This window comes from Andrographis paniculata, unplaced genomic scaffold, assembly GCF_009805555.1.
Source record: "Andrographis paniculata isolate CXL003 unplaced genomic scaffold, ASM980555v1 Contig70END, whole genome shotgun sequence".
In the NCBI taxonomy this organism is placed as follows: domain Eukaryota; kingdom Viridiplantae; phylum Streptophyta; class Magnoliopsida; order Lamiales; family Acanthaceae; genus Andrographis; species Andrographis paniculata.
Genome location: NW_026137607.1, coordinates 2,186,557 through 2,209,895, shown reverse-complemented (window position 1 = coordinate 2,209,895; position 23,339 = coordinate 2,186,557). Strand labels below are relative to the sequence as shown.

At 31.4% G+C, this 23,339-nt stretch overlaps 1 protein-coding gene and 1 long non-coding RNA gene across 6 annotated transcripts; one reads left to right on the top strand and one right to left on the bottom strand.

Moving 5' to 3' along the window:
* The first annotated feature begins 5,452 nt into the window (after positions 1-5,452).
* Positions 5,453-10,633, top strand: LOC127264379 (uncharacterized WD repeat-containing protein C2A9.03-like). Its single transcript, XM_051293860.1, has 10 exons — positions 5,453-5,554; positions 5,751-5,964; positions 6,158-6,337; positions 6,626-6,712; positions 7,089-7,235; positions 7,314-7,394; positions 7,977-8,080; positions 8,164-8,266; positions 9,480-9,566; positions 9,971-10,633. The coding sequence occupies exons 2-10, from the start codon at positions 5,854-5,856 to the stop codon at positions 10,382-10,384; spliced, it is 1,314 nt and encodes a 437-aa protein (XP_051149817.1). The 5' UTR covers positions 5,453-5,554; positions 5,751-5,853; the 3' UTR covers positions 10,385-10,633.
* LOC127264380 (uncharacterized) lies at positions 6,965-12,593 on the bottom strand. Of its 5 annotated transcripts, none has more exons than XR_007841676.1 (5): positions 12,137-12,584; positions 11,011-11,156; positions 9,721-10,771; positions 7,957-8,181; positions 6,965-7,387 (listed from the first exon to the last, which is right to left on the bottom strand). It is a non-coding gene; the product is annotated as an uncharacterized LOC127264380 (long non-coding RNA). The 5 variants fall into 5 exon arrangements; XR_007841675.1 differs by lacking the exon at positions 11,011-11,156 and having other exon boundaries at positions 9,721-9,845; positions 9,931-10,771; XR_007841677.1 differs by lacking the exon at positions 11,011-11,156 and having other exon boundaries at positions 9,721-10,625; positions 10,690-10,771.
* Positions 12,594-23,339: the final 10,746 nt, after the last annotated feature.

The following is a 23,339-nucleotide window of genomic DNA, read 5'->3' as shown; positions in this document are numbered from 1 at the left end:
ATTTATTTATATTTACCATAAATTAGTTTTATAATAAAAAAAAGTTGAGAGTTACAAAGGTAGATAAAAATATCTTCTTTGTCCCCATTCAAAGTATCATCTTTACAATTTTCGTATGTTCCCTTTTAAAATATCTCTTTCCTATTTTAGAAAAAATAAGCATACACTTATATCAAAATATTCTTAACTTTTACTTATATTTTAGATATATCATTACACATACAATTATTTTATATATAAAGTTAAATGACAAAAATGTCAAAAACCACACACTTTCACTAACTAATAAAATATTATTATTTCTTAATACACTGCAAAATTCCAAAATATCCGAATGAATTGGGAGAGAGGGAGTATTTTTTAATTGAGGAAATATAAAAATAAAACAGTTTTAAACATACAAGAGGTTATATATTTAATTAAATTGATTCATATTTGTTAATTATATTTTTTTAAAAAAAATGAATTATATGTGGGGAACGGAAAAAATATGTTTCTTTTTTTTTTTTTCATAAAAGATCATATGATAATTTGTATTAAAAAACATAAATTGAAAAAAAATATCAAAAGACCGTAACCTCAAGTCTCCTTTCTTGGTGATTCATTTTTTTTTTAAATAAGTATGTACTTTTAATTTCTTTTCTATAAAATTCTTTCTTAAAGTTAAAATACATTATTTAAAAAAAAAAAAATACTAGGTCCAACTCAATATTTAAACAAATAATAATAATAATAATAAAACACGCAAACATCTTTACTGGTATATTTTCATAATTTTCAATATTTTACAACATAAATTTTATCTAAAACTATGAACACTAAATAAAGACACTTATAATTTTTTTCTCTTCCTCCGTCTTCTCCATCGGTGCTGGCGGCGGCAGAAGAGGCGGCTTCTTCTTTTTCGTCTTCCTCTTCTTTGGCCGCGGCAGCAGCAATCGTGGCAGTGGCGGCAATTGCTGGAAAAGATTTTAAATTTATTTTATTTTTTATAAAAAATTAATAATCTTTTCGGAAATTTTGAATCCAAAAAAATTGGTATCAAAAATTCCAAGACAACCATCAATATTCACAGGAGCTTTCAGCTTCCGATTTAGTTTTCGATTTTTAAATAGTCTCGAAATTTTCAAAACTATTTGAAATATCTTCGAAATATTTTTGACTCTTCAAAAGGGTGACGAGTTTTACATATCAGCACCAACCCAAGAAAAAATCCGAGGCTTTAGAAAAATAGTCTCAGCCGAAGTTATTTTCTTTTTTTGATAGTGTTATAAATTATTCATCTACATAATAATAGTAAAGATAACTAATATATATTTCTTTCATCTCACATATATTGTTTCAAATGATTTTTTAAATAAAACAAGAAAAATAATACTTCTTTCATCGTAAAAATAAATAAATAAAAATTGAGAAAATAATAAATAGACTCATTTATATTTGGCACAAATTTTAATATAATTTATACTTTTGTCCTTTATAATAAAAAATTTAAAAAATAAAAATAAAATAAAAAAGGGTGTGATTTTTTGCTAAAATGTTTATTATTTATGACAGATAAAATAGGTTTAAAGTGTATAGCGTGAGTTAATTATTTTGATAACTAGAGATAAAAATAAGAATAAATTGATAATTGAGGAATATCAAATAAACTATAAATGAAAAGATACTGTCTAAATTAGATAATCGTAAATGGTAAGTAAGATAATACAGGTGAGATCGAAGGATATTGTGGACAAAAAATTGTATTATTTTTAATAAACATAAAATTTGTACAAATTATATTTAATTTAGATTTAAAGCGGGTCCTATTCTCTAAATGGATCCTTTGATTTTCCTTCCGGGTCGATTTGTTTTCCAACTTGGTTTTCGATGGCTTCTCTAATTCGAAGAGATTTGGTCTTCGGTTTAACTTTGCCGGACTTTGGTCTCCGTGCGGGCAATTTGATCGTCGGCTTTGGATTTGATGTCCTCTTTGGACGATTCGAGGCTTTGATCTTTGATTTGGCTTTGCCGCCTTTTGAAAAGCTTTGGTCTCCGTATTGGCGATTTGATCATCAGCTTTGGATTTTATGTTTTCTTTGGATGATCCGCAGCTTTAATTTTTGGTTTGCCTTTTCCGCCTTTTGGAAAGCTTCGGTCTCCGTGTGGACGATTTGATCGTTGGCTTTGGATTCGATGTCTTCTTTGGACGATCTTCAGCTTTGATCTTTGGTTTGCCTTTTCCGCCTTTTGGAGAGCTTCGGTCTCCGTGTGAGCGATTTGATCATTGGCTTTAGATTTGATGTCTTCTTTGGACGATCTGCTGTTTTGATTTTTGGTTTGTCTTTTCCGCCTTTTGGAGAGCTTCAGTCTCCGTGTGGGCGATTTGATCGTCGGCTTTGAATTTGATGTCTTCTTTGGACGATCCGCAACTTTGATCTTTGGTTTGCTTTTTTCGTCTTTTGAAAAGCTTCGGTCTCCGTGTGGGCGATTCGATCATCGGCTTTGGATTTGATGTCTTCTTTGGACGATCCGCGGCTTTGATCTTTGGTTTGTCTTTTCCGCCTTTTGGAGAGCTTCGGTCCCCGTGTGGGCGATTCGATCGTCGGCTTTGGATGCGATGTCTTCTTTGGACGATCCGCAACTTTGACCTTTGAGCAGGTGGATTTGGTGCTCCATAACACTTTTAGCGGCGTGTCCCTTTGACTTTTGGATCGAAGAGGACCTGGTTGATGCTTTGGTGAAGAACGCGATGAACACCTTGAAGCTTTTGGATAAACTTTGGATGCTCTTCTTTGGCTTTGATGGATTCTTCAACGGCTTTTGAAACTTTGATTCTTGAAGAGGTGGATTTGGTGCTCTATAACACTTTTGGCGGCGTGTCCCTTTGACTTTTTTATCGAAGAGGGCCTGGTTGATGCTTTATTGAAGAACGCGATGAACACCTTGAAGTTTTGGGATAAACTTTGGATGTTCTTCCTTGGCTTTGATGGATTCTTCAACGGCTTTTGGAGCTTTGGTCCTTGAAGAGGTGGATTTGGTACTCCATAACACATTTGGCGGCGTTTCCCTTTGACTTTTGGATCGAAGAAGGCCTGGTTGATGTTTTGTTAAAAAATGCGATGAACATCTTGAAGCTTTGAGATGAACTTTAGAGATCTTCCTTTGGCTTTGACGAATTCCTCGACGGCTTTGGGAGCTTTGATCCTTCCTCTGGCTTTGGCATACGACGAAGAACGTTAACTTCATCGATTTGTCAACCAATATTTGATCATTTGTCCAAATCAGTGACTTTTGACGAAGAACGCTTCGAAGGACACGAAAAACATGAAGAACAATACAGAGAGAGTCTAGAAACTGCTTGAATCTTCGATGTAACTTCGGTGTCTCAAATGAACTGGTCATGGCTCCTATTTATAGGGGAGTTGTGACATCGGCTTCCTTTATGAATGATGCCACATGGCGCGTTCTGATTGGCCAACAGAAAAATTTTATAATCTTTCCTTTTCCATTAGATGTCATTTTTCATTCTTGACGGATTTGATTGTGCATCTTCCTTTCTCGCTAAGATCTTTATATCATTGTCTTTTTTTGAAAGATATTAATTTATATACTTACTTTATTGACAAGATTAATTTATTTTGTTGCCAAATTTATTATAGCTCTATTTATGCACGTAACATTTATACGATATCTTCCATTTTAAGTAAATTTTTGCATTAATAGTTGATATTTAATGTACAAAAATTAACATAAGTGCATAATTAAATAACATATATTTATTTTATTGAAATTTTATTTTCTTCCAAAATACATGATATTTAATTTAATTTAGACATATTTTTAGTGTCTACATATATAAATATATATATGTGTGATATTATATACAAATTTAATAATGTAAATAGTAAAAAATGTGTAAAATGCTTTATATATTTAAATTAAACGTAAATATTATGATAGGGGAAGAAAAATTGTAGGGAAGGGTTACTTGTAGAATGGAGAAGAAGCTTTAATGAATCCATCTGGTTCACTAATTTGTTAGAAGTCATTTTCTTTTAGCCACCATTTGACCTTTCCTTTTCATGCTTCTAGAAACTTTACTGGTAGGTTACTTGTCCTTAAAAAAAATTTAAATTAAAAATAATATTGATATTTTCAAAAATTATTATTATTATTATTATTATCATTATTATTATTATTGTTCCCTTTTGTTAGTTTATGAAAGAATTCGCATTGTGTATTCTATGTTTGATTTAGGTTTTGCAGTTTTGATTGATATTGATGTGTTATGTAATAAATAAATGTATTGATTTCATAGTTTCTAAAATGATTTATATCTAATGAAATTAATAATTGAGAATTATATTGAAGTAGGAATTATTTTTATTTCAGGAAAAATATTGTAAGAAATATTGACAGGTTTCTTCAACATGTTCATTACCATAAATTAAAAACACCGTTTGGCCAAACTTAATACCCTGCAAATTAAGCTCGTATCTCTTACGAGATTGACATTTTTTCTATTTTACCGGTGTAACATTGTGTCAGATTCCCGCGAAATAAATGTTGTATACCATAAAATTGTCTACATAATAGTGCATCCGTCCAGCTCTAAGGTCTTATTTACCTTTAGCGTGTTGATTTTTTAATATTGATTATTATATCAAAATGTAGTACAAATTAAGAAAAAATCGAAAAAATAATTTCATTAGTGTTTTATAATACAAATATAATAATTTTTTACTTTTAAACACAATGACATAAAAAAGTAAATGTGACCCTTAAAAACGGACGGATCGAATAGTATGATAATAACTTTTACATTAAGCAAAATTGGGAAACAAAAACCCAAAAACATGACCACCATGCATTAATTATATTGGAAAAAAAAAGAAATAAGTTGGTGTGGTTAAAGAATTCAAGATGATATGATCATTCATAAAAATTGACACCTTTCAAAAATATAAACGAACTTAAGTAGGATCCACTCAAAATCCTCTCTTTTTTTTTCTTTTTTTTAAAGAAACAAATATTTCTATTTACTTTTAAAACTCATATCTTTTATAAAATCAATTTATGTTAATTATAAATAAATAAACGTAGTTTTTATTTAATTGTATTATCTACAAAATGATATACATATTAAATATATTTTTTATTGCGATATAATTTTTAAAATATTTAAATATATATTCAAATTTTTTTAATCATATATAAATTAAATTTATTTTAAAACTACCAATATTATTAATTATATAAGAAATAATAAAATAATATCATAATTCACTATTATTAATTAATTAAACATCATCGTCTTAAATACAGTATTACTAATAAAATGTGTCAATTGAGGCGAGATGGAGAGAATATGTATTAAAATATTTTAGCTTATTATTATTATTATTTTATTATTATTACTATTTATCATTATTATTATTATTATTATTATTATTATTATTGGGTTGAGATTGATTTCTTGTTGTCTCTCTCTCAATATATATGTATATGATCAGTTCATTGATCCTTCCTCAATTCCTTCAACTAATTAGCCAAGGGAATTATCTCAAAGGTATGTATGTATGGATCCTTGCAGCTATAAGTATATATATATATATATATATATGTATGTATGCTTAATTTCTTAACTTCACCTTCTTCTATGTCTATGTCTATGTCTATGTCTATGTCTATGTCTCCTTCGATGTTCTTCTTCTTCGTCCTGTTGTTGTTAAAATAATTCATCATTCCTTTCATGGCTGCTGCAGGCTTGCCTGCTTTTTAATCTGAAGAATTTTCGATCTGTTTCTATATATATATATATATATACATATACATACACCATTAAGCTAAGTAAGAAAAGCTTCATCGATGTCAATCATGGCGGGTGATGATGAAGATGAAGAAGGCCTATATGATTTCATGGATGGAGAAGATTTCCATGGCAGCACCGATGATTCAAACCTCGACGACTATGATTTGGTGAGTAACAATTTCCAGTTCCAAGTCATCTATATTTAATCGAACAAACTAGTCGTAGTTATTAGAACAATCTTAAATATTATAATCTCATCCCACAAAGCAAACGAAATTAAGTTCATAGTATTGAGTGTACTTGTAATTAAACTTTCAACGCGTTGCAAATGTGTTGGTGATTGTCATTTGATTTTGTTAGCTTATGAAAGTGACGGATACATCGGCTTCGCAAGCAAGGGAAGGGAAAGACATACAAGGCATTCCTTGGGATAAATTAAATATCACGAGAGAAGCCTATCGACGCATGAGGCTTCAACAGTATAAAAATTACGAGGATCTTATGCCTTTGTCCGGCGAAGTCCAACCCGTCGATAATGAGGTAAGTAAGAAATTTAAATCCATTCTCTCCCTCCATATGAATATCCTCTGCAAGAAAATATCATTTTTTGTAATAGTTTTTTTTTTTCCATAATCACTTTTTCTGTTACTAATGACATTAGAGACGGAATTAGAGATAGAATTACGTTAGTTACGTGAACTTTAGGGACAAAATTCTGTTACAAATATATTATTTTTTTGTAGTGATATCAATAAATAAAATAGTGATCAGCAATAGAATCGTACAACCGCGTATATATGTATTTGTACATTCGATTGATCGGTGTAGGGATCCACTCTAGCAAACAACGATGAAGAGTACTTTGATTTCTTCCGAAACTCAAGATCGGTGAAGCCGACAATCCTTCACTTTAAGGTGAGTCCAGTTGTCGAATCATTGAATATTCCTCTATTTACAAACAAACTAAGATTGTGTTCCTTTGTGAATTTTACCAGATGAATTTTACTATTCAGATTCTTCTTTTCCTAAAAAAAAAAGTACCACATCAAACAATTATTTTTTTTTTATATTATACTACAAATTTTTTTTACTATTCAGATTTTCTTTCCATCCAAAAATATCACATCAAACAATTACTTTTTCTTTTTTATATTACACTACAAAAAATATCACATTAACCCGATTTATATTATATCAACCAACTGTTTAAATTCAACTTTTACTATTTAAAAATCCAACACAAAAGCGAAAACCCACAAACAAACACACCCTCATAGTTTCGGCGATGCAGCTAAGAAACCTAGTGTGGGCTACATCGAAGCACGACGTGTATCTTATTTCAAACAACTCGGTTATGCACTGGTCGTCGTCGTTCCAGAGCTTGACCCGAGTCATTAACTTTTCCGAGCACGTTGATGTTGATGTCGCGCCATCGGAGGTAGGTTATATCTACCTACCGTGCATTCTATCGTATGCTCGCCTTAATGTGAAATCCATAATAATGTCGTAAACGTAGAGTCATCCAGGAGTGAGCACAATAGCTGTAAAAGATCGATTCTTGCTGGCCGGAGGCTTCCATGGACAACTTATCTGCAAGGTAACAGTCAGTACATTATTCTTGGTCTTGTCGTAATTACCGGCAAGTAGAGCTATTAAACGAGCCGAACGACCTCGAATACTGATTGTTCGAGCTCAACTCGAACTTGGTAACGGTACAAACTCAACTCGGCTCGTTAAATTTGAACTAAAATAGTGGCTCGAGCTCAACTTGTTAGGCTCAAACAAGCTCGAGCTTGGCTCATAAGGCTCAAACTCGAGCTCGACTTGAATTTTATACATATTCTATATATTTTTTAATATATAAATTAAATATATTTAATTTTATTTATAATTTTTAATAATAAAATATTCAAATTTAAATAATAAATGTAAATTTTGATATAAAAAAATTATATATATTATCTTAATATATAAATAATATAAATATATTATCACTAACTAACTCAATTGAGCTACTCGCGACTCGTTTATAAAAAAAATAACTTTCAAGCTCGGCTCTTTTATCTCTATAAACAAGCCGAGTCGAGCTTGGCTCGCGAACTACTCGGTTCGTTTAACAGCTCTACCGGCAGGGCGAGCCCGATTGATGTGAGTTTTACCTTGAATTGCATTGCTGCAGCGTCTCGACGAAGCGGGGATAAGCTTTTGCACGAGGGCCACACAGCGAGATGAGAATGCCATTACGAATGCCATTGAAATATTCGACAACAGCTCCTCTTCCAGGTTGGTACGTCACTTGGTTAATCTGAATCCTTGCCTCATTGTTCCATTCCTTATGGTTTATTCGGTGACGAATCTGACTGCAGCGGGCTGTGTTTCGTGACCTGCAATAACGACTGCAGTGTAAGAGAGTACGACCTGGAGAGGTTTCAGCTCCTTAACCACTTCGACTTCCCTTGGCCCGTCAATGTTTGTTCTTTCTTTCTCGACTTATATATATATATATGGATAAAATTGCTTATAATTCCTATGTGGTTTCGAAATTTTGCATAAAATTTATCTTTATTTTAAAAATTGCATGGCACTCTCCTATACTTTAAAAAACGTTGCATGAAACTCCACCTTCATGAAACCTCCGTTGTATGATGGGATGATGATTTCCTATCCATATTTTTTGCATGGCAAGGGATTTCGTGCAATATTTTTTAAAGTATAAGGGGACATCATGCATTTTTTTTTAGGTGAAGTGGAGATTTACACTGATGTTTCGAAACCACAGAGAGGTTTTATGCAACGTTTTTAAAATTATAAAGGGGCTCAATGCAATTTTTAAAGTAAATGGAAAATTTATGCTGAATTTTGAAACTACAAAGGAGTTATGAGCAATTTTGTCTATATATATATATGTTATATCTATCTTCTTCACCTAGCCATACAAGACTATACTATGTCAAAATTTCAACAACTGGGCCTAGTCAGGTTGGTCCTAATAGAGTGAACTGTAGCGTTCACATAAACTCGACACAGAATAACTCTTCTGTCTAAAAATATGACTAAGAATCGCACACCTATTATGTGCACTTTGAAGATTAATATATGCGATTGATTTTTAAATACAATATTAGAGAAGCAAAAGAAGCCATCAATATCAACTATTTAATTTTTTTTTTAATTAATAAATTGTTTACATGAAAAAAATTTCATTACTTCTATTCAATACAAAATCGTCTAAATAATAGGCGTGCGATCCTTAGAAAATCATACTAGAAATTCACATAATTTCTTCAACAAGATTGGATAGAATATTGTTAAAGAAATTTTACAAATTTTATTTCTATTCAGTAATAAGAACTCCACGCAATAGGCTCATGATTCTTAATTGTTACTTTTGCTAATAGACGACGATTTCATGCGATACATAAAATAGATGTTTCACACATTTTGAACAAAACACAATATTTTGAACTCCTCGTATATATATATATAGTACATTAAACACATGACGATTTTACACAATAAATAAAATGTAAGTAATTCAGGCAGAATATTTCGCTATCGGCTCACTAGCACAGCATCTTAGCAGATAAAAGTCAGTGTGCAATGAACATAAACATATAGCATGCTCCCTATATTGTGAATCGATTACTTTTTCTATTTGCTTATTGTTTTACTCTCAATGCAGCATGCAATGATGAGCCCTAACCGCAAACTTTTGACTGTTGTGGGAGATGATCCTAATGGGTTGCTCATTGATGCTCGGAATGGGAAGGTACGCTCAAATCTTCCTTGCTATTTATGCGTAATTGAACAAAAATATTTCTAATCACATGTCACATTAATTAGGCATAAGATAAAACTATCAAGTGGTCATGACTTATAAATGGCCTAAGAAATGTAAACATAATCGCACAAAATAAGCATACCTTTGTTGGAGCAGCTACAGTTGTTACGTAAAGCTTGCACGAATTACTTTTGGAAGTCATGTTGAAATATTATTGATTTGCCTCTCGCAACGCTTCCTTCTAAGGTGAATTACACATCTCTCAAACTTTATTCCATGAGATACATATGTGTGAAGACAGTAGCCATATAACATATTTGGTCTCTTCTTACAATGCCATCCATACATGTACCTCATTGAATTAAGCTATTCTGATTTATCCGTGTCTTCAGACAATCGCTTCAGTTTCCGGTCATCTCGACTACTCGTTCACATCTGCGTGGCACCCAGAGGGCATGATGTTTGCCACCGGAAATCAGGACAAAACCTGCAGAGTTTGGGACTTGAGAAACCTGTCAGCATCAATAACAATCTTGAAGGGACACATAGGTGCAATCAGAAAGATATGTTTCTCAGCAGATGGGGAGTTCCTGGTGGCGGCTGAACCTGCGGACTTTGTGCACATATACACTGTTAAAGGAAACTACAAGCAAAAGCAAGAGATAGATTTCTTTGGGGAGATCACCGGGGTATCCCTGAGTCCCAATGACGAGTCCATGTATGTTGGAATATGGGACCGGACGTACGCCAGCTTGCTGCAGTACAACAGAAAGCATGCATACAAATATCTTGATTCTGTAATGTGATACCATACCATGTTACCTAATTTGGTTAGTCGACAAGAAGTGAAAAGAATCCTCTTGTCTGCTCGATATCTTCTTAGACACAAGATAAATTCCATAGGTAGAAAGAAAGCCTTGAATGGTGGGAAATATGTTTCTGTTTTGACCCCCACAAAAAATCAAATAAAAGCTATGGGTGCTTGTGCATGTATGTGTTCAACGATATCAAATCTTTCGATATATTGTGCATGTCATTGTTTTGCATCTGCATGGGGGAAGAAAAGCGAATCAAGATAATAATGAATAAATAAATAAACAAAAAGAAATACCTCAAAGTTTGAAGAGCAGCATGACATATTTTCTTTTCTTAAGTGAATTTTCTACCTTCCAAATCTCTAGACATACCTATGACTGCAGAATAATGGACAAGTATTCAGAGATAATGCATATTTGGGAATCGAAGACATCTAACCAACAAGAATCAAAACTGAATGTCTTAAATTACTAATGGATAACAATGAAATTGACTTTTGGATCCCAAAACACATTGAAACACCCAAGAGAGATCTTGAAGAGTAGCAACTTTCAGGGAGCACGATGAACCACCAAACGAGAAACTGGAATACCATATAACAATGTTCAGTTTCTACCTATTTTTTCAACAAACAGAAAGTTAAGAGAGCAGAGCCTTCAGTGCAACAATTGGAAACAGCAGAAAAAGCCTGCGGAAGAGCCTAATAGTAAAGGTAGCTCAACCTTGTACCAGAATATGGTTTCTCCTTCAAAAACAGCGAACCTAAATAGTGCACATAATCAATAAAGGCTGGTGCACATTTTTGTAAACAAGTATCCAAAACTCAAGTGAAAACATTTTGTTTAAACAAGTATCCAACCATGTACGAAATCACAAACATCACACCCAGACCACAATTATTAGGAATACGAGCCGTATTAAAGAACTAACAAGCCTTTCAATACGACCAAGATGTGGAAATCAAAGCAAAGTACAAAATATGCGGCCCGTATCTGTCCACACAGTCTGCCTTGTTCTATGTAGTCATCAGAAGCCAGTTTAAATTTAGGAGCATAAACTATGGGATCATACAAATCTAGAATGAACCATCCATAATGCTCCAGACTATAAAGGCTTCTATGCACACAATAAATAAGAAGATTTCATGGACATCACGCAACATCTTACTCTTCCTTTTTGTTTTTTCACTTCTTTTTCGATAACACACATGCCGTAACAGGAATTGAAGCTGTGACCTCCAATGAGATAGGTTATGAAAATTTAAACCACTAGAATACACAGAGGAGAACAATTGTGTGTTTGTTTGGAGGATTCTCCAAGATTTTTACCTATCTTTCATTTTTTATATTATACTAAAATTCAATTTTAAATTCAAAACATCACATCAACACCTATTTATATCACGATCATTCCAATTCAAAAATTTTACTATTCAAATCCCAACTCATAATCCAAACCCCCAAACAAACACACTAATCTTATATTTGTTGCAATCTTCAGGCTAGTAACTAATACAAGGTACATTTTGCAGTAAAAAGTAGTCAAATTAGAAAGAAGCAATCCTGATTTATTATTGAAATTAATAGATTACCCCTTATTCAATTTCAAAGTCAGTTATACACACAACATACTATAACCTATGCCCTAAAATTAACGAATTGCATATCAACTCAATCACCAATCATTAGTAACAATTGATTTCGACAATCATCCAAAAATATAAACGGAAATTTATGATTTACCATTCGTTTTTGATCGGTTTCTGAGTATATTCTTCCACAATAGCCCAACCATTGAAGTCGTCAGAGGCAACTTAATTTATACCAAGAAATCGAAGATAACTCACGAATTGAAGCGGATACCGAAGTTAGGGTTCCTTCCTGATTCTAATGGGCAACCGAACCCAAGAACTGGATATGAAACCCCACGGTGCAGTGAGAAAAGAAGGGGGTTTTCGAGAGTGAAAAGATGTTGAAGAAGAGCACATGTTCTCGGGCTTTTTCTTCCTATATAATATAAATTTCCCTTCTTCATCTCTAACACAACTTGTAGAGAATCGCCGGGTCGAAATTGGGAAATTGCATTGACGTTGGGGGAAGAAAATGGAGAATCAAAATCTGAGCAGAGCAGACCTTCGTTTCGTGGGGAGATTGACAGCGACCCTAAACCCTAGCGTTGCGTTTTTTTCTTTTTTCTTTTATATCGTATTAAATAATTATATATTTTTATATTATGCTGCAAAATTATTTTATATTTAAATCACAATTTCAACATATAACATTAAAAATTATTCAAATAAAATGAAACGATTTATGTCAACAACAGAAATTCAAGCTTATGGAACTATTGATTTTGTAGCAGTTTAAAATAACCTAAAAAAAAATTATGAAAATTTAGAATTTGATATTTTATCTTCGAGTTTATTATTTTATTAATATTATTTTATATACAAATAATTTAGAATCACCATGTTAGGATTAATCTAAACCAATCATATCAATAAACATTCTCTCGACAACTTCATTCTACTCGGTAAGTATTCTTTTTCTTTTTTATATATATTTTTTATCTTCTTGAATATGCTATATTTATTCATGTAAATTTTATGTTATTAAAATAAAATTTTGATTGGAAATATTTTGTTAGTTTTGTAAAATGTTAGAAAATGTTCTATGTATATCAATATTATATGTGATATATTTATATTTGTATTTTATTATTTTATGTTTATTTATTTTGATATTGATAATTTTAATATAAAATTTATAATTTTTTTATTTTTAAATAATTTTATGTGTTTGTTCATGAACGTAGCATTAATATTTTATTATTATTATTTTGAATAGATGTCAAGTGTCAATAGCAATATTGATATTTTATTATTTGGGATAAGAATCGCAATTCTGGTATAATAGAATATGATTGTGATCTCAAATATATGATTTTTAATTGATGTAATAGTACACTTGAAGATTTAGAAAGTATTATATTTATGTGACTGGAAAAGATCGACATCAGTATTATATTACTTTGAAAATGCGATATAGTTAGACGCATGGTCAAGGTATTCAGAAATTGACGTTAATTACCATCAATGCGGTTAATCTCGTGCATTTCTTGAATTCAACCAATGATTACAAGTGTTTGTAATTATTTTTTGAATTCCAAGGAAATTTTGTAAATGCAATTGTTGATGCTCCTAATGTGGATTACAACATAATATATGATCCAACAGGTGTTGATTTACTAATATTAGATGTTGATTGTGAGGGAATCGACCAAGATGAATGTAGTGAGCCAGAATCACTGTCAGAATAAGATGATAAAATAGTAGGGGAAAAATGATAATAGAGAACATGGTGGTATTGCAGAATGGCCAAATTTAAGGTCATCGAGATGTCACGAAATACGTACGATACCACTTTCAGAGGGTGAGATTGAATATCTCTCAACTGAATTTTTTTTGAATTTGCCTCGTGAAGAGTTTCTATACGATACATACGATACTCCTAGTTGCATATGGAATGTGTACGCAAAAAATAATGTTATTCTAATTTTTGGGATGACATTCAGTGATAAAAAGTAAATGCAAATGGCTATAAAAGGATTACTCGGTGTGAGTGGCTGGGAGAGGATATACAGTGACAAAGAGCACCCGTACAGTTTTTAGGGTAAAGTGAAAGCATTATGAAAAAAATTGTTGTGGGTGGTATGACCAAAAATTTGTATTTCATAATTATGTTACAAATCTACAGGGAATTTATATTCGAAAATCAGTAAGTGGAAGTTTATAAAGCGATCAGGTATAGTAATTTTTGTGGTTGTAGACCCTGAGTAGTTATCACAATTATTTATACTCTTGTCACAGGTGAAGATCTTGAAAAAGCGACAAAAGATGCAGGAAGAGATCCGCTTGCAGCGGATCCAAAACTTCTAATCTATTGAAAACGGTAATAAAGCGGTAAAAGTGAATGAGCGGAAGCGAGCGAAGCGAGGGCATTGAGTGAAGTGCCAACGGTAACCAGATGATCAGGATATGAGCAGAAGTAGGGACCAGATGAACGGGCCATGGGTGAATAGCGGTTACCGAGTGAACGGGACATGAGCGAGTGGCACATTATATGTATATATATATAAATGAGCGACAGAGAGTGAAGGAGAAGTGTTGTATCTGACTTGTGCGTTACTAAATTGATAGATTTCCCTGGATGTAATGAGCGAGCGATGTAAGTGTGTTATCAAAAATATATGTATATTATGGAGACGGATAGAAGGGGATAATGTAATTATATAAAGTGAAATATAAAGAACTCATAACACTGAAATTTTGACCTTAAGGGATTTACAACAAGACTTCAATGACACCCAGAATCAGAATATTATAAGAAAGAAACTCTACTGTCATTAGGAATCTCTGTGACCTAATCGACCACCGTCTATGCCCTATTAATTATCCCAACTTCTGCCTCATTAGTGGCTTTACCCTTCTGTTACCTTTTTTTTAATCAAAATTGAATTAAGAACAGTAGTTAAGCAGGTCGACAAGGCTCCCGCGTACTTAACTACATTGAACTACATTGAAACCGCTTCTGGCGCATAACAAGCCTCAGATAATCAATTCTTCTAATGCTTTAAACCATTGAAATGAAGTTCTCTAATTTCAAACTTTATATAAGTACGTAAAAAGTCTGGAAGATATGAGGATGAAGAACTAAATGACATTTCATTATTTACTACGAAAGTAGGGAAAGACTAGAACTACAAAGCTGTAAAGGAAAGCAGTAATCTAATCTACGAAAACGGTAAAGACTTGGCCAAGGGAGAAGGGAAATTCCTACTCCTTTGGCCATTCATGTGGAGAACTCCCTTACAGGGTTGGAGCTCTCGAAGACAAGAAGACGACTGGAATGCAGTAATTGCTAGAAGTACTCTAAAATCAAAGTATCGATCTCTCTTTTTTTTAACATAAAGATATTTGGCCCTATTTATAGCAGGTGAAACGGGACGGTTGCAATCAGTTGTTGGGCGGTTCCAACCGCTGGGCAGTTAGGCGGTTACTGGTAGTTATTCTGTTGAAGCAGTTGCTGGCCATAACTCCCAAGGCACTCGCTTTGATTGCATTGAATTTCAAGGGTCTAGATCTTCCTCGCTTGCCGGAGAGCTGGAGGGCATCAGCGCAGCTAGGCTCTCTTGTGCTGGCTGGAGATGAAATGGCTGTACCGCTGCAATTGGAACACTTAGTTGAAATCTGGGGATGATCTGCAGCTGTGGGTGTCTGGGCTGTCGCTTGCAAGCGGGAGAGACTATCGCTTGCGAGCGGTGGAAGCTACCGCTCGCCTCTCATGCCTTAGTCCTTTCCATGAGATAACTTGGGCGCTTGCGAGCGGAGGTGGTTGTCGCTTGTGGCGCCTGCCTTAGCTTTTCTGGCACCAGACTACCGCTTAAAAAGGGTAAAAATTGTTAATAATCTCAACAACGAACTCTGGATCATGCCAAGTAATATAGATCAATAATGTATGCCATTAATGGGTTATTATGATGGTTTTTATACAGAAATTCGAGTAATACACAGTTTTGTCAAGCTAAGAATATGCTCATATTTGGAGTCATCGGATATGACTGCATCATATAAGCCACACTTGAAACGTTGACAACTTATTACGGTGATGCATGATCACACATATATTCCGAATGATGCGTCGTTTGGAGCATAGCAACTTGGATATTAACATGATAGCGGATTCGTTGAAGGGATTTGTTAGTAGAAATCCGGCATACAAGCTAGCGAATGTGAAAAGAGCAGTGAAAATAGAATATGGTTTTGATATATCTTATTCAAAAGCATGGCATGGTTTAAAACGTGCAATTGAGCATGTTCACGGGACATGGGAGAGTTTGGTACAGAAACTTCCAGCTTATATAAAGACACTTCAAAAAAAGTACATACCGAATACAATTATTGAGTGGGCTCATGTAGACACAGCACATCAAGAGAAATACACATTAGGATATGTGTTTTGGGTATTCGAATCTTGTATTGAGACATACTGTCATTGTCGAAATGTTATTAGGGTGGATGAGACTAATTTATATGCAAAATACAAGTATTTTATGTTGATTGTTGCTACTATAGATGCCAACCATCATGTGTTGCCATTAGCCTTTGTCATTGTTGATGCAGAGAGTACTGAATCTTGGATGTGGTTTCTCCAGCTAGTAAGCAGGTAATTTAATTTATTAACTTGTAAATTATATATTTTGAAATTTCTAGTAATGATATTCATTTTATTATTGTGTATGCAAGTATTTGTGCAGGATAGATATCATACATGTCTAATTTCAGATAGACATGTTGAAATCACGAATGCAGTTGATCGTATTCCTGCATTTCACCCACCTCGTGGTCGGCATCGATTTTGCCTATATGTTCTAACTTCAACCAAAAAATTAAAGATGTAAGAATGAAAGATATTTGTTGGAGGGCAGAAGCATCCAATGATTCGTTAGAGTTTAACGAAGCATTAGCAACCCTGCTTTTGAAGCCGACAGCTTATGATTGGCTTATGAAAATTGAGAAGAGTAAATGGACACTTTTCTGTGATGAAGGGTGGCGACATGGTATATTAACAACCAATTTGTCTGAATGCATCAATAGCGTATTGAAAGAGGCTAGGCAACTACCTATTACTGTTTTTTTACAATTGACGTACGATCGAGTTGTTGTTTTTTTCGTTAAACGACTTCAATATGCTCGAGATAAGCAAGACTCTGGTTATGAATGGTTCCCATGGGCACGCACAAAGTATCTTGTCTTAGAACAAAAAAGCTGAAAAAATTGGCAGTGATGGTAAATGAAGATGAATATGAGGCAAAGGTATTGACACTTGATAGTGTTGGCCAAATATCAAAAGAGTATGTTGTTTCGATTAAAAAAGAGTTTTGCCCTTGTGGTCGATGGGCATTAGATGCGGTACCATATTCACATGTGTAAAAGGTGTTTCATATGTTCCATTTGAATTAAAAACGATACATGCGTGACTATTACTCAATTGATTCATGGATAAACACATATATTGTTCAATTTCATGCATATCCTGATGAGTCATTTTGAGAATCAGCTTCATTTCAATTGGTACAAAATCCTACATAATGTAGGATTAAAAGAAGAGGTCGTATCGCACTACACACATTCGAAATGAAATGGATAATGGCCATACGTGCGAGGCAACTAACAAAATCAGAAACGACCGAGGAAGCATCATCGAGTCGTAACTATTGAGTTACATGCAATGGAATTAAGTTTTTTGGTTGCATATATTTATTATTGGGATATATTAAAAATATAATATTGGCTTGTAATTATAATTTTTGAAATTTATATATGTATAGGTTGAAGATGAAGAAAAATACAATGAAGTGAATAACCAACTTTATAAAGAGAGATCGGTATGGCTTGCGGAAAATATTAAGGTAAAATTTCGGATTTTTTTTTGTTTGTTTGAATAGTAATTTCGATATAATATTTTACAAAAAAAATATTTATAGATAATCGCCAAAAATAAATAGTAGAAGAAATTGTTCGAATTATAAAATGATATCACACTACAAAAAAAAATAGTATATTTGTAACGAAATTCTGTCGCTAAAATTCATGTAGCTAATGTAATTTCATCCTTAATTCTGTCTCTAATTTTATTAGTAACGAAAAAAATGGATTTAGGGAGGAAAAAACTTCGTTACAAAAATGATATTTTATTGTAGTGTCATTTTATTATGCAGGTTTGATGAACATGTGCAAGATATGTTGCTACTGTTGATTGAACTTTGAACAGATATCCAAAAAAAAATAAATTATAATTTGATGTCATTTCATTTTCGTATGCTTACGTTTGTAAGATAACTTCTTCTTTTTTTATCAAAAAACTAACATGATATATTAAACTATCTTAATATGCAAGAAGGTGCAAGAGCTAATAACTAGCATGATATATTGATCTATTTTATTACACAGGTGCAAAGCTACTAACTTGTGTTGCAATTTAAATATTATTATTATTATTATTATTATTATTATTATTACTCTATAGATTTATTCTGGATGATTAAGTAAATGCTTTTACAATACTGATTTTTTATTTAGTAACAGATGAGCAATGAGTGATTTAGTCATCTATTTAAAAGGTCATTCATACAAGATCTCACTTCTCTCGTTTCAAATACATATATAATTTTAAATATATAATCCAACAACATTATTCATAATAAAATCAGTACAAAAGTACTTATACAAACAATGATTTCTGATAATAACAATACAATATGTACAAATATAATATTTAACTACATTAAACAACATTCCAACTAGAAATATAATATCCAACTACATTAAACAAATATCCAAGCCTATCTACATTCACCTACAAATTAAGACACATAGACAGACAGAAACATTTACATTCATGTCAATGTCCTTTGTGGCTTCCGGTACCACAATTTGGCAAGTGACTTTCACAAGTGCTTCTATGAAGTATTCGTTGAATTTGAGGACATGAATTTTCAACAATAGTACATTCAATAGGTGAGTTATCAAGTACAAGTCCTTGAGATTGCACACGGTGACATTCCAAAGTTGGTGATGGTTGTGAACGATCAAAATTAGCCATATTACCTTTATGAGGTGTACTACTGTTTTCGTGCACGCCACTACCTTCACCAGTCTCATATGCGTGAATAGCATCGCTATGAATATAAGGATCCGGACTTAGGTAGACTTGATCATTATTTTTTAAAATAGTTTCATATGACTCGAATGTCCAATTTGTTCGATCTTGTGAACCCTCAATAATGTTTTGGACTAGACTGATATTTCCAATCTCTGTGCAATGCCTCAACTGATTAAATTACACACACAAAAAAAAATTATAATTTCTTCAAAATGCAATAATTATATTGCATTAAACAAAGAACAAATTAACCGCAAAATGATTGTAAGATGGTAGTCCAGGTGGATAGCCAATTCGTAAACGCAATTCAGGATTATAAACAAATCTTCTGGAATGAGTTATATACCACTAAAGATATTCTCGAGTATACGGCGTATCATGCAAGTTTGATTCACCGATCACCAATTTAGGCTCATACCACTGTTGAATACATATATTTGATAAATTCGCAACCAATTTCTAGCATATGAGCCTTGTGAAGAACTATGTGTGTTCCTATTCTTCACTGTTGATGGATTATCCGGAATATGCTGAAGTAAACCTAACTGCCGAAGTACCCTATCTAAGTGAAGATGCTCAATGCAGCACTCGCAAAATAAAAGTCCTTTGTACCAAAACAAAGTTGAAGAACAAGAATGTGGTAAGGAATTATACAAGTTAGGTTCATAAGTCCGTCAATTAAACTGTATGGAAAATAAATACAACATTACATAAATAAATTGTTTAAAATGATTATACCACAAAAAAATTTTGCACTATTAATAAAAGTACTTGTCCATCTCCTTCATGATCAAGAATATCCCGAATAGAAGATACACAATTATGCACGTTTGGTGTAAAATCATGTTTACCACGACTCCATCTAAAAAAAAAATGGATATTATACATTATATTAAGAACTATAAATAATAAAATTTCAATATAACAATTATACTAATAAAATATAAATAATTTACATACTTAGCTCCATAAGGAGCAGCCGGTAGTACTAGACCATTAGGAAGTATTTGAGGGTCAAGGTCAATAGATTTAACAGACTTAATTCGAGGAGCTAACATTTATTGTCTAGACCATGCCCAAACCTGAAATAAAAAAAGTATATTGTGAATAAAATACTTAACATGTTATAATAATATATTTAAACATATAGTCATAACATATTTTTTTGTAACATATTATACCTGCAATAATGTGAGTGGACCACTAAGCTTTCTTTTATCTTGTCCAATAATAGCCGAACAAAGATTATGATATAAGCATGCAATACAAGCGTTGTCCCAACTATACTTCTCAGAGATGTCAACTTTTCGTATATATGATAAGTACGTTAGTTTAACCTTACTACCATCTGAAGAGAAAAGTATGCTACCTATAATCATAAGTAGCATAAACCCACGAGTCCAACACTCTACTACCTTTTCAGGACTATCATTATTAGTTTGAAGAATATTCAAATGATTTTTTAAAATAGAATGTTAAATTCAAGATCCATGTTTAAAGTATTCCGGTGTAAGAGGCAACTGTAACAACTCTATACATAGGGCAGAAGCTTCTTCTCTAGTTTTCCGAGACATTGCAACACTAACAATGCATTTGCCATCAATGGGTAACAAATATATCACAACAACATCCTCTGATGTAATTGTAGTCTCACCGAATTCAAAATGAAAAGTGTGTGTTTCAGGACGCCAACGCTCGACTAATGTTGTAAGAAGACCAGGATCGTGCTTAACATATCCAACCCCATAAAATCCAATTCGATTCAATATTTCAAGAGCCCTATGATGACATAATGAGGATATACTAGTCCAATATCTTTCGGGACAAACAAGACTATCAACTCACTATTTCAAATACGTTCAGAACGATGTGTAGATCGAAGATTAAGCAACCGGCCGTTAGTAGGGTCGGACAATCCATCTCGATATGAAAACATAATATAAAAAAAACATAATTAAAATAAAAATAAAAATAATAACAATACACAAATTTATTATCCTTATAAAAACATAATATTTATGCAGCAAATCAAGAGCCTTTGATGTAGAAAGATTTAACTGTAGATTTCCGAACAAGTTCAACTACATATAATATATGGTAGTTCTCAATACCAACTACATATTTTAGCATGATGATATTAAACAAAAAAATTCAGATATTAAAAAAAAAAAAAGAATTATCTGCTGGCATTATCTTCCGGCCACCAATTTACAGAGGGGTGAGTGCATACATGACAGGAAAAATATTACCAACAATCTAAGAACATGAGACAACCTAGAGAATAATGAAAAATAATAAAATGAAGAATATTGAAAGCATCTTGAAGAACCTATCCCACAAATTAATAAGCTAAGGACTCGGAGATTTGAAATTCACTAATTCGTGGGTTATATGAGTTCAAAAGAAGCTCATTTTCACATTATTAAAGTTGGACAATAAGAGGGTGTTTTGGAATGAGCTTTTTTAAAAGCTTTTAATTATTTGACCAGTCAAAAAGCTAATTTACGTGTTTAATAAATTAGTTTTTTGAAAGAGTTTTTTGACCCAAAAAGCTAATATACCCAGCATTTTGAAAACGTTTTTTCACTTTAATTTTTTTTTCTTATTTACCCTTAAAAATTTATTATTTATCTCATAAATATAAATATATTTTTATTACAGTATTTATTAATTATCTATTAATATATTTAATTTATTAAATTATAATTTTATTTTTGTAAATTTAAAATAATAATAATTATTAACTATTACATATAAATTATTTTATTTGTAAAATATATAAATCTATTAAAATTAAATTAAATAGGAAAGACAAATATTCTTAATTTATTTATATATTTTTTATTATATGAATTTTACATTAAAAATTAATAAATAATAATTAACATAATAAATATATATATATACGAAAGATTTATTATTTAATATTTTACATATTTTTAATAAAAATATTTATTTCAAATTTAAAATAAAAAAATAATTATTTTATAATATTTTTATAATTTTTAATAATTAATAACAAAAATTCTCATAAATATTAAATTAAAATGAACAAAATTAAATTTTTTAAAATATAACATATCAATGTCATTAATTGTCATTTTACGTATAAACAGCTAATGTTCAAACAGTTGTTTGACCAAACATTTTAATACAAACAACTAATTGAATCAGCTAGTCAAATAAGCTAACTTAGGGCGTGTTTGGCAATTAGCTGATAGTTGTTAGCTGTTAGCTGTTAGCTGATTCAATTAGCTGATAGATGTTAGCTGATTTAATTAGCTGGTTTGACTAGCTGATTTGATTAATTGTTTGTATTAAAATGTTTGGTAATACAACTGTTTGATATTTGTTGTTTATACGTAAAATGACAATTGAGGACATTTATATTTTATTTTTGTTTCTAATATATTCAATTATGTTTTTTTTGAGTTTAGAATGTTTAAAATTTTTTGTAATTAGTTATTGAAAATTGTAAAAGTGTTATAAAAGTATTTATTTTTATTACAGTTAGATTTAAAACAATAATATATTTTTATTAAAATATATAAATAGTTTTTTCTATTGAAAATGATGTAAAATATAAATAATAAATTTTTTGTGTATATATTTATTATGTTAGTTATCGATTAGTTCATTATATTTATAATTTTTAATAAATTTAATTTATTTAATTTATTTTTAGTATAAAATTTATATAATGTAATTTTAATATAAAAGTAAATTATTAATATTTCTATTTTCTATTTTATGTTCATTTCAATAAATTTATATATTTTACAATTAAAATAATTTTTATATAAAAATTAATTATTTTAAATTTATAAAAGTAAAACTATATTATAATAAAATATTCTAATATAATTAATAAATAATCAAAATATATTTATTTATGCAAAATGTATAATAAATTTTTAAGGGCATATAAGGAATAATTTATTTATTATTATTATTTTTTTTTACAGAAAAGCTATTTCAAAACGCTGGATAAGTTAGTTTTTTCAGAAATTAGCTTTTTGGGTCCAAAAAGCTAATTTACCAAACATCTAAATTATTTTTTTTGACTGGTCAAACAACTAAAAGCTATTCAATAAGCTAAAAGCCTTTCAAAAAGCTATTTGACAAACACTCCTTAATCAGGTAACAATTAACAACTAATTGAATAAGTTAGCAAATAAAAACTATCAACTAATTGTCAAACACACCCTAAATATTTTTGTCA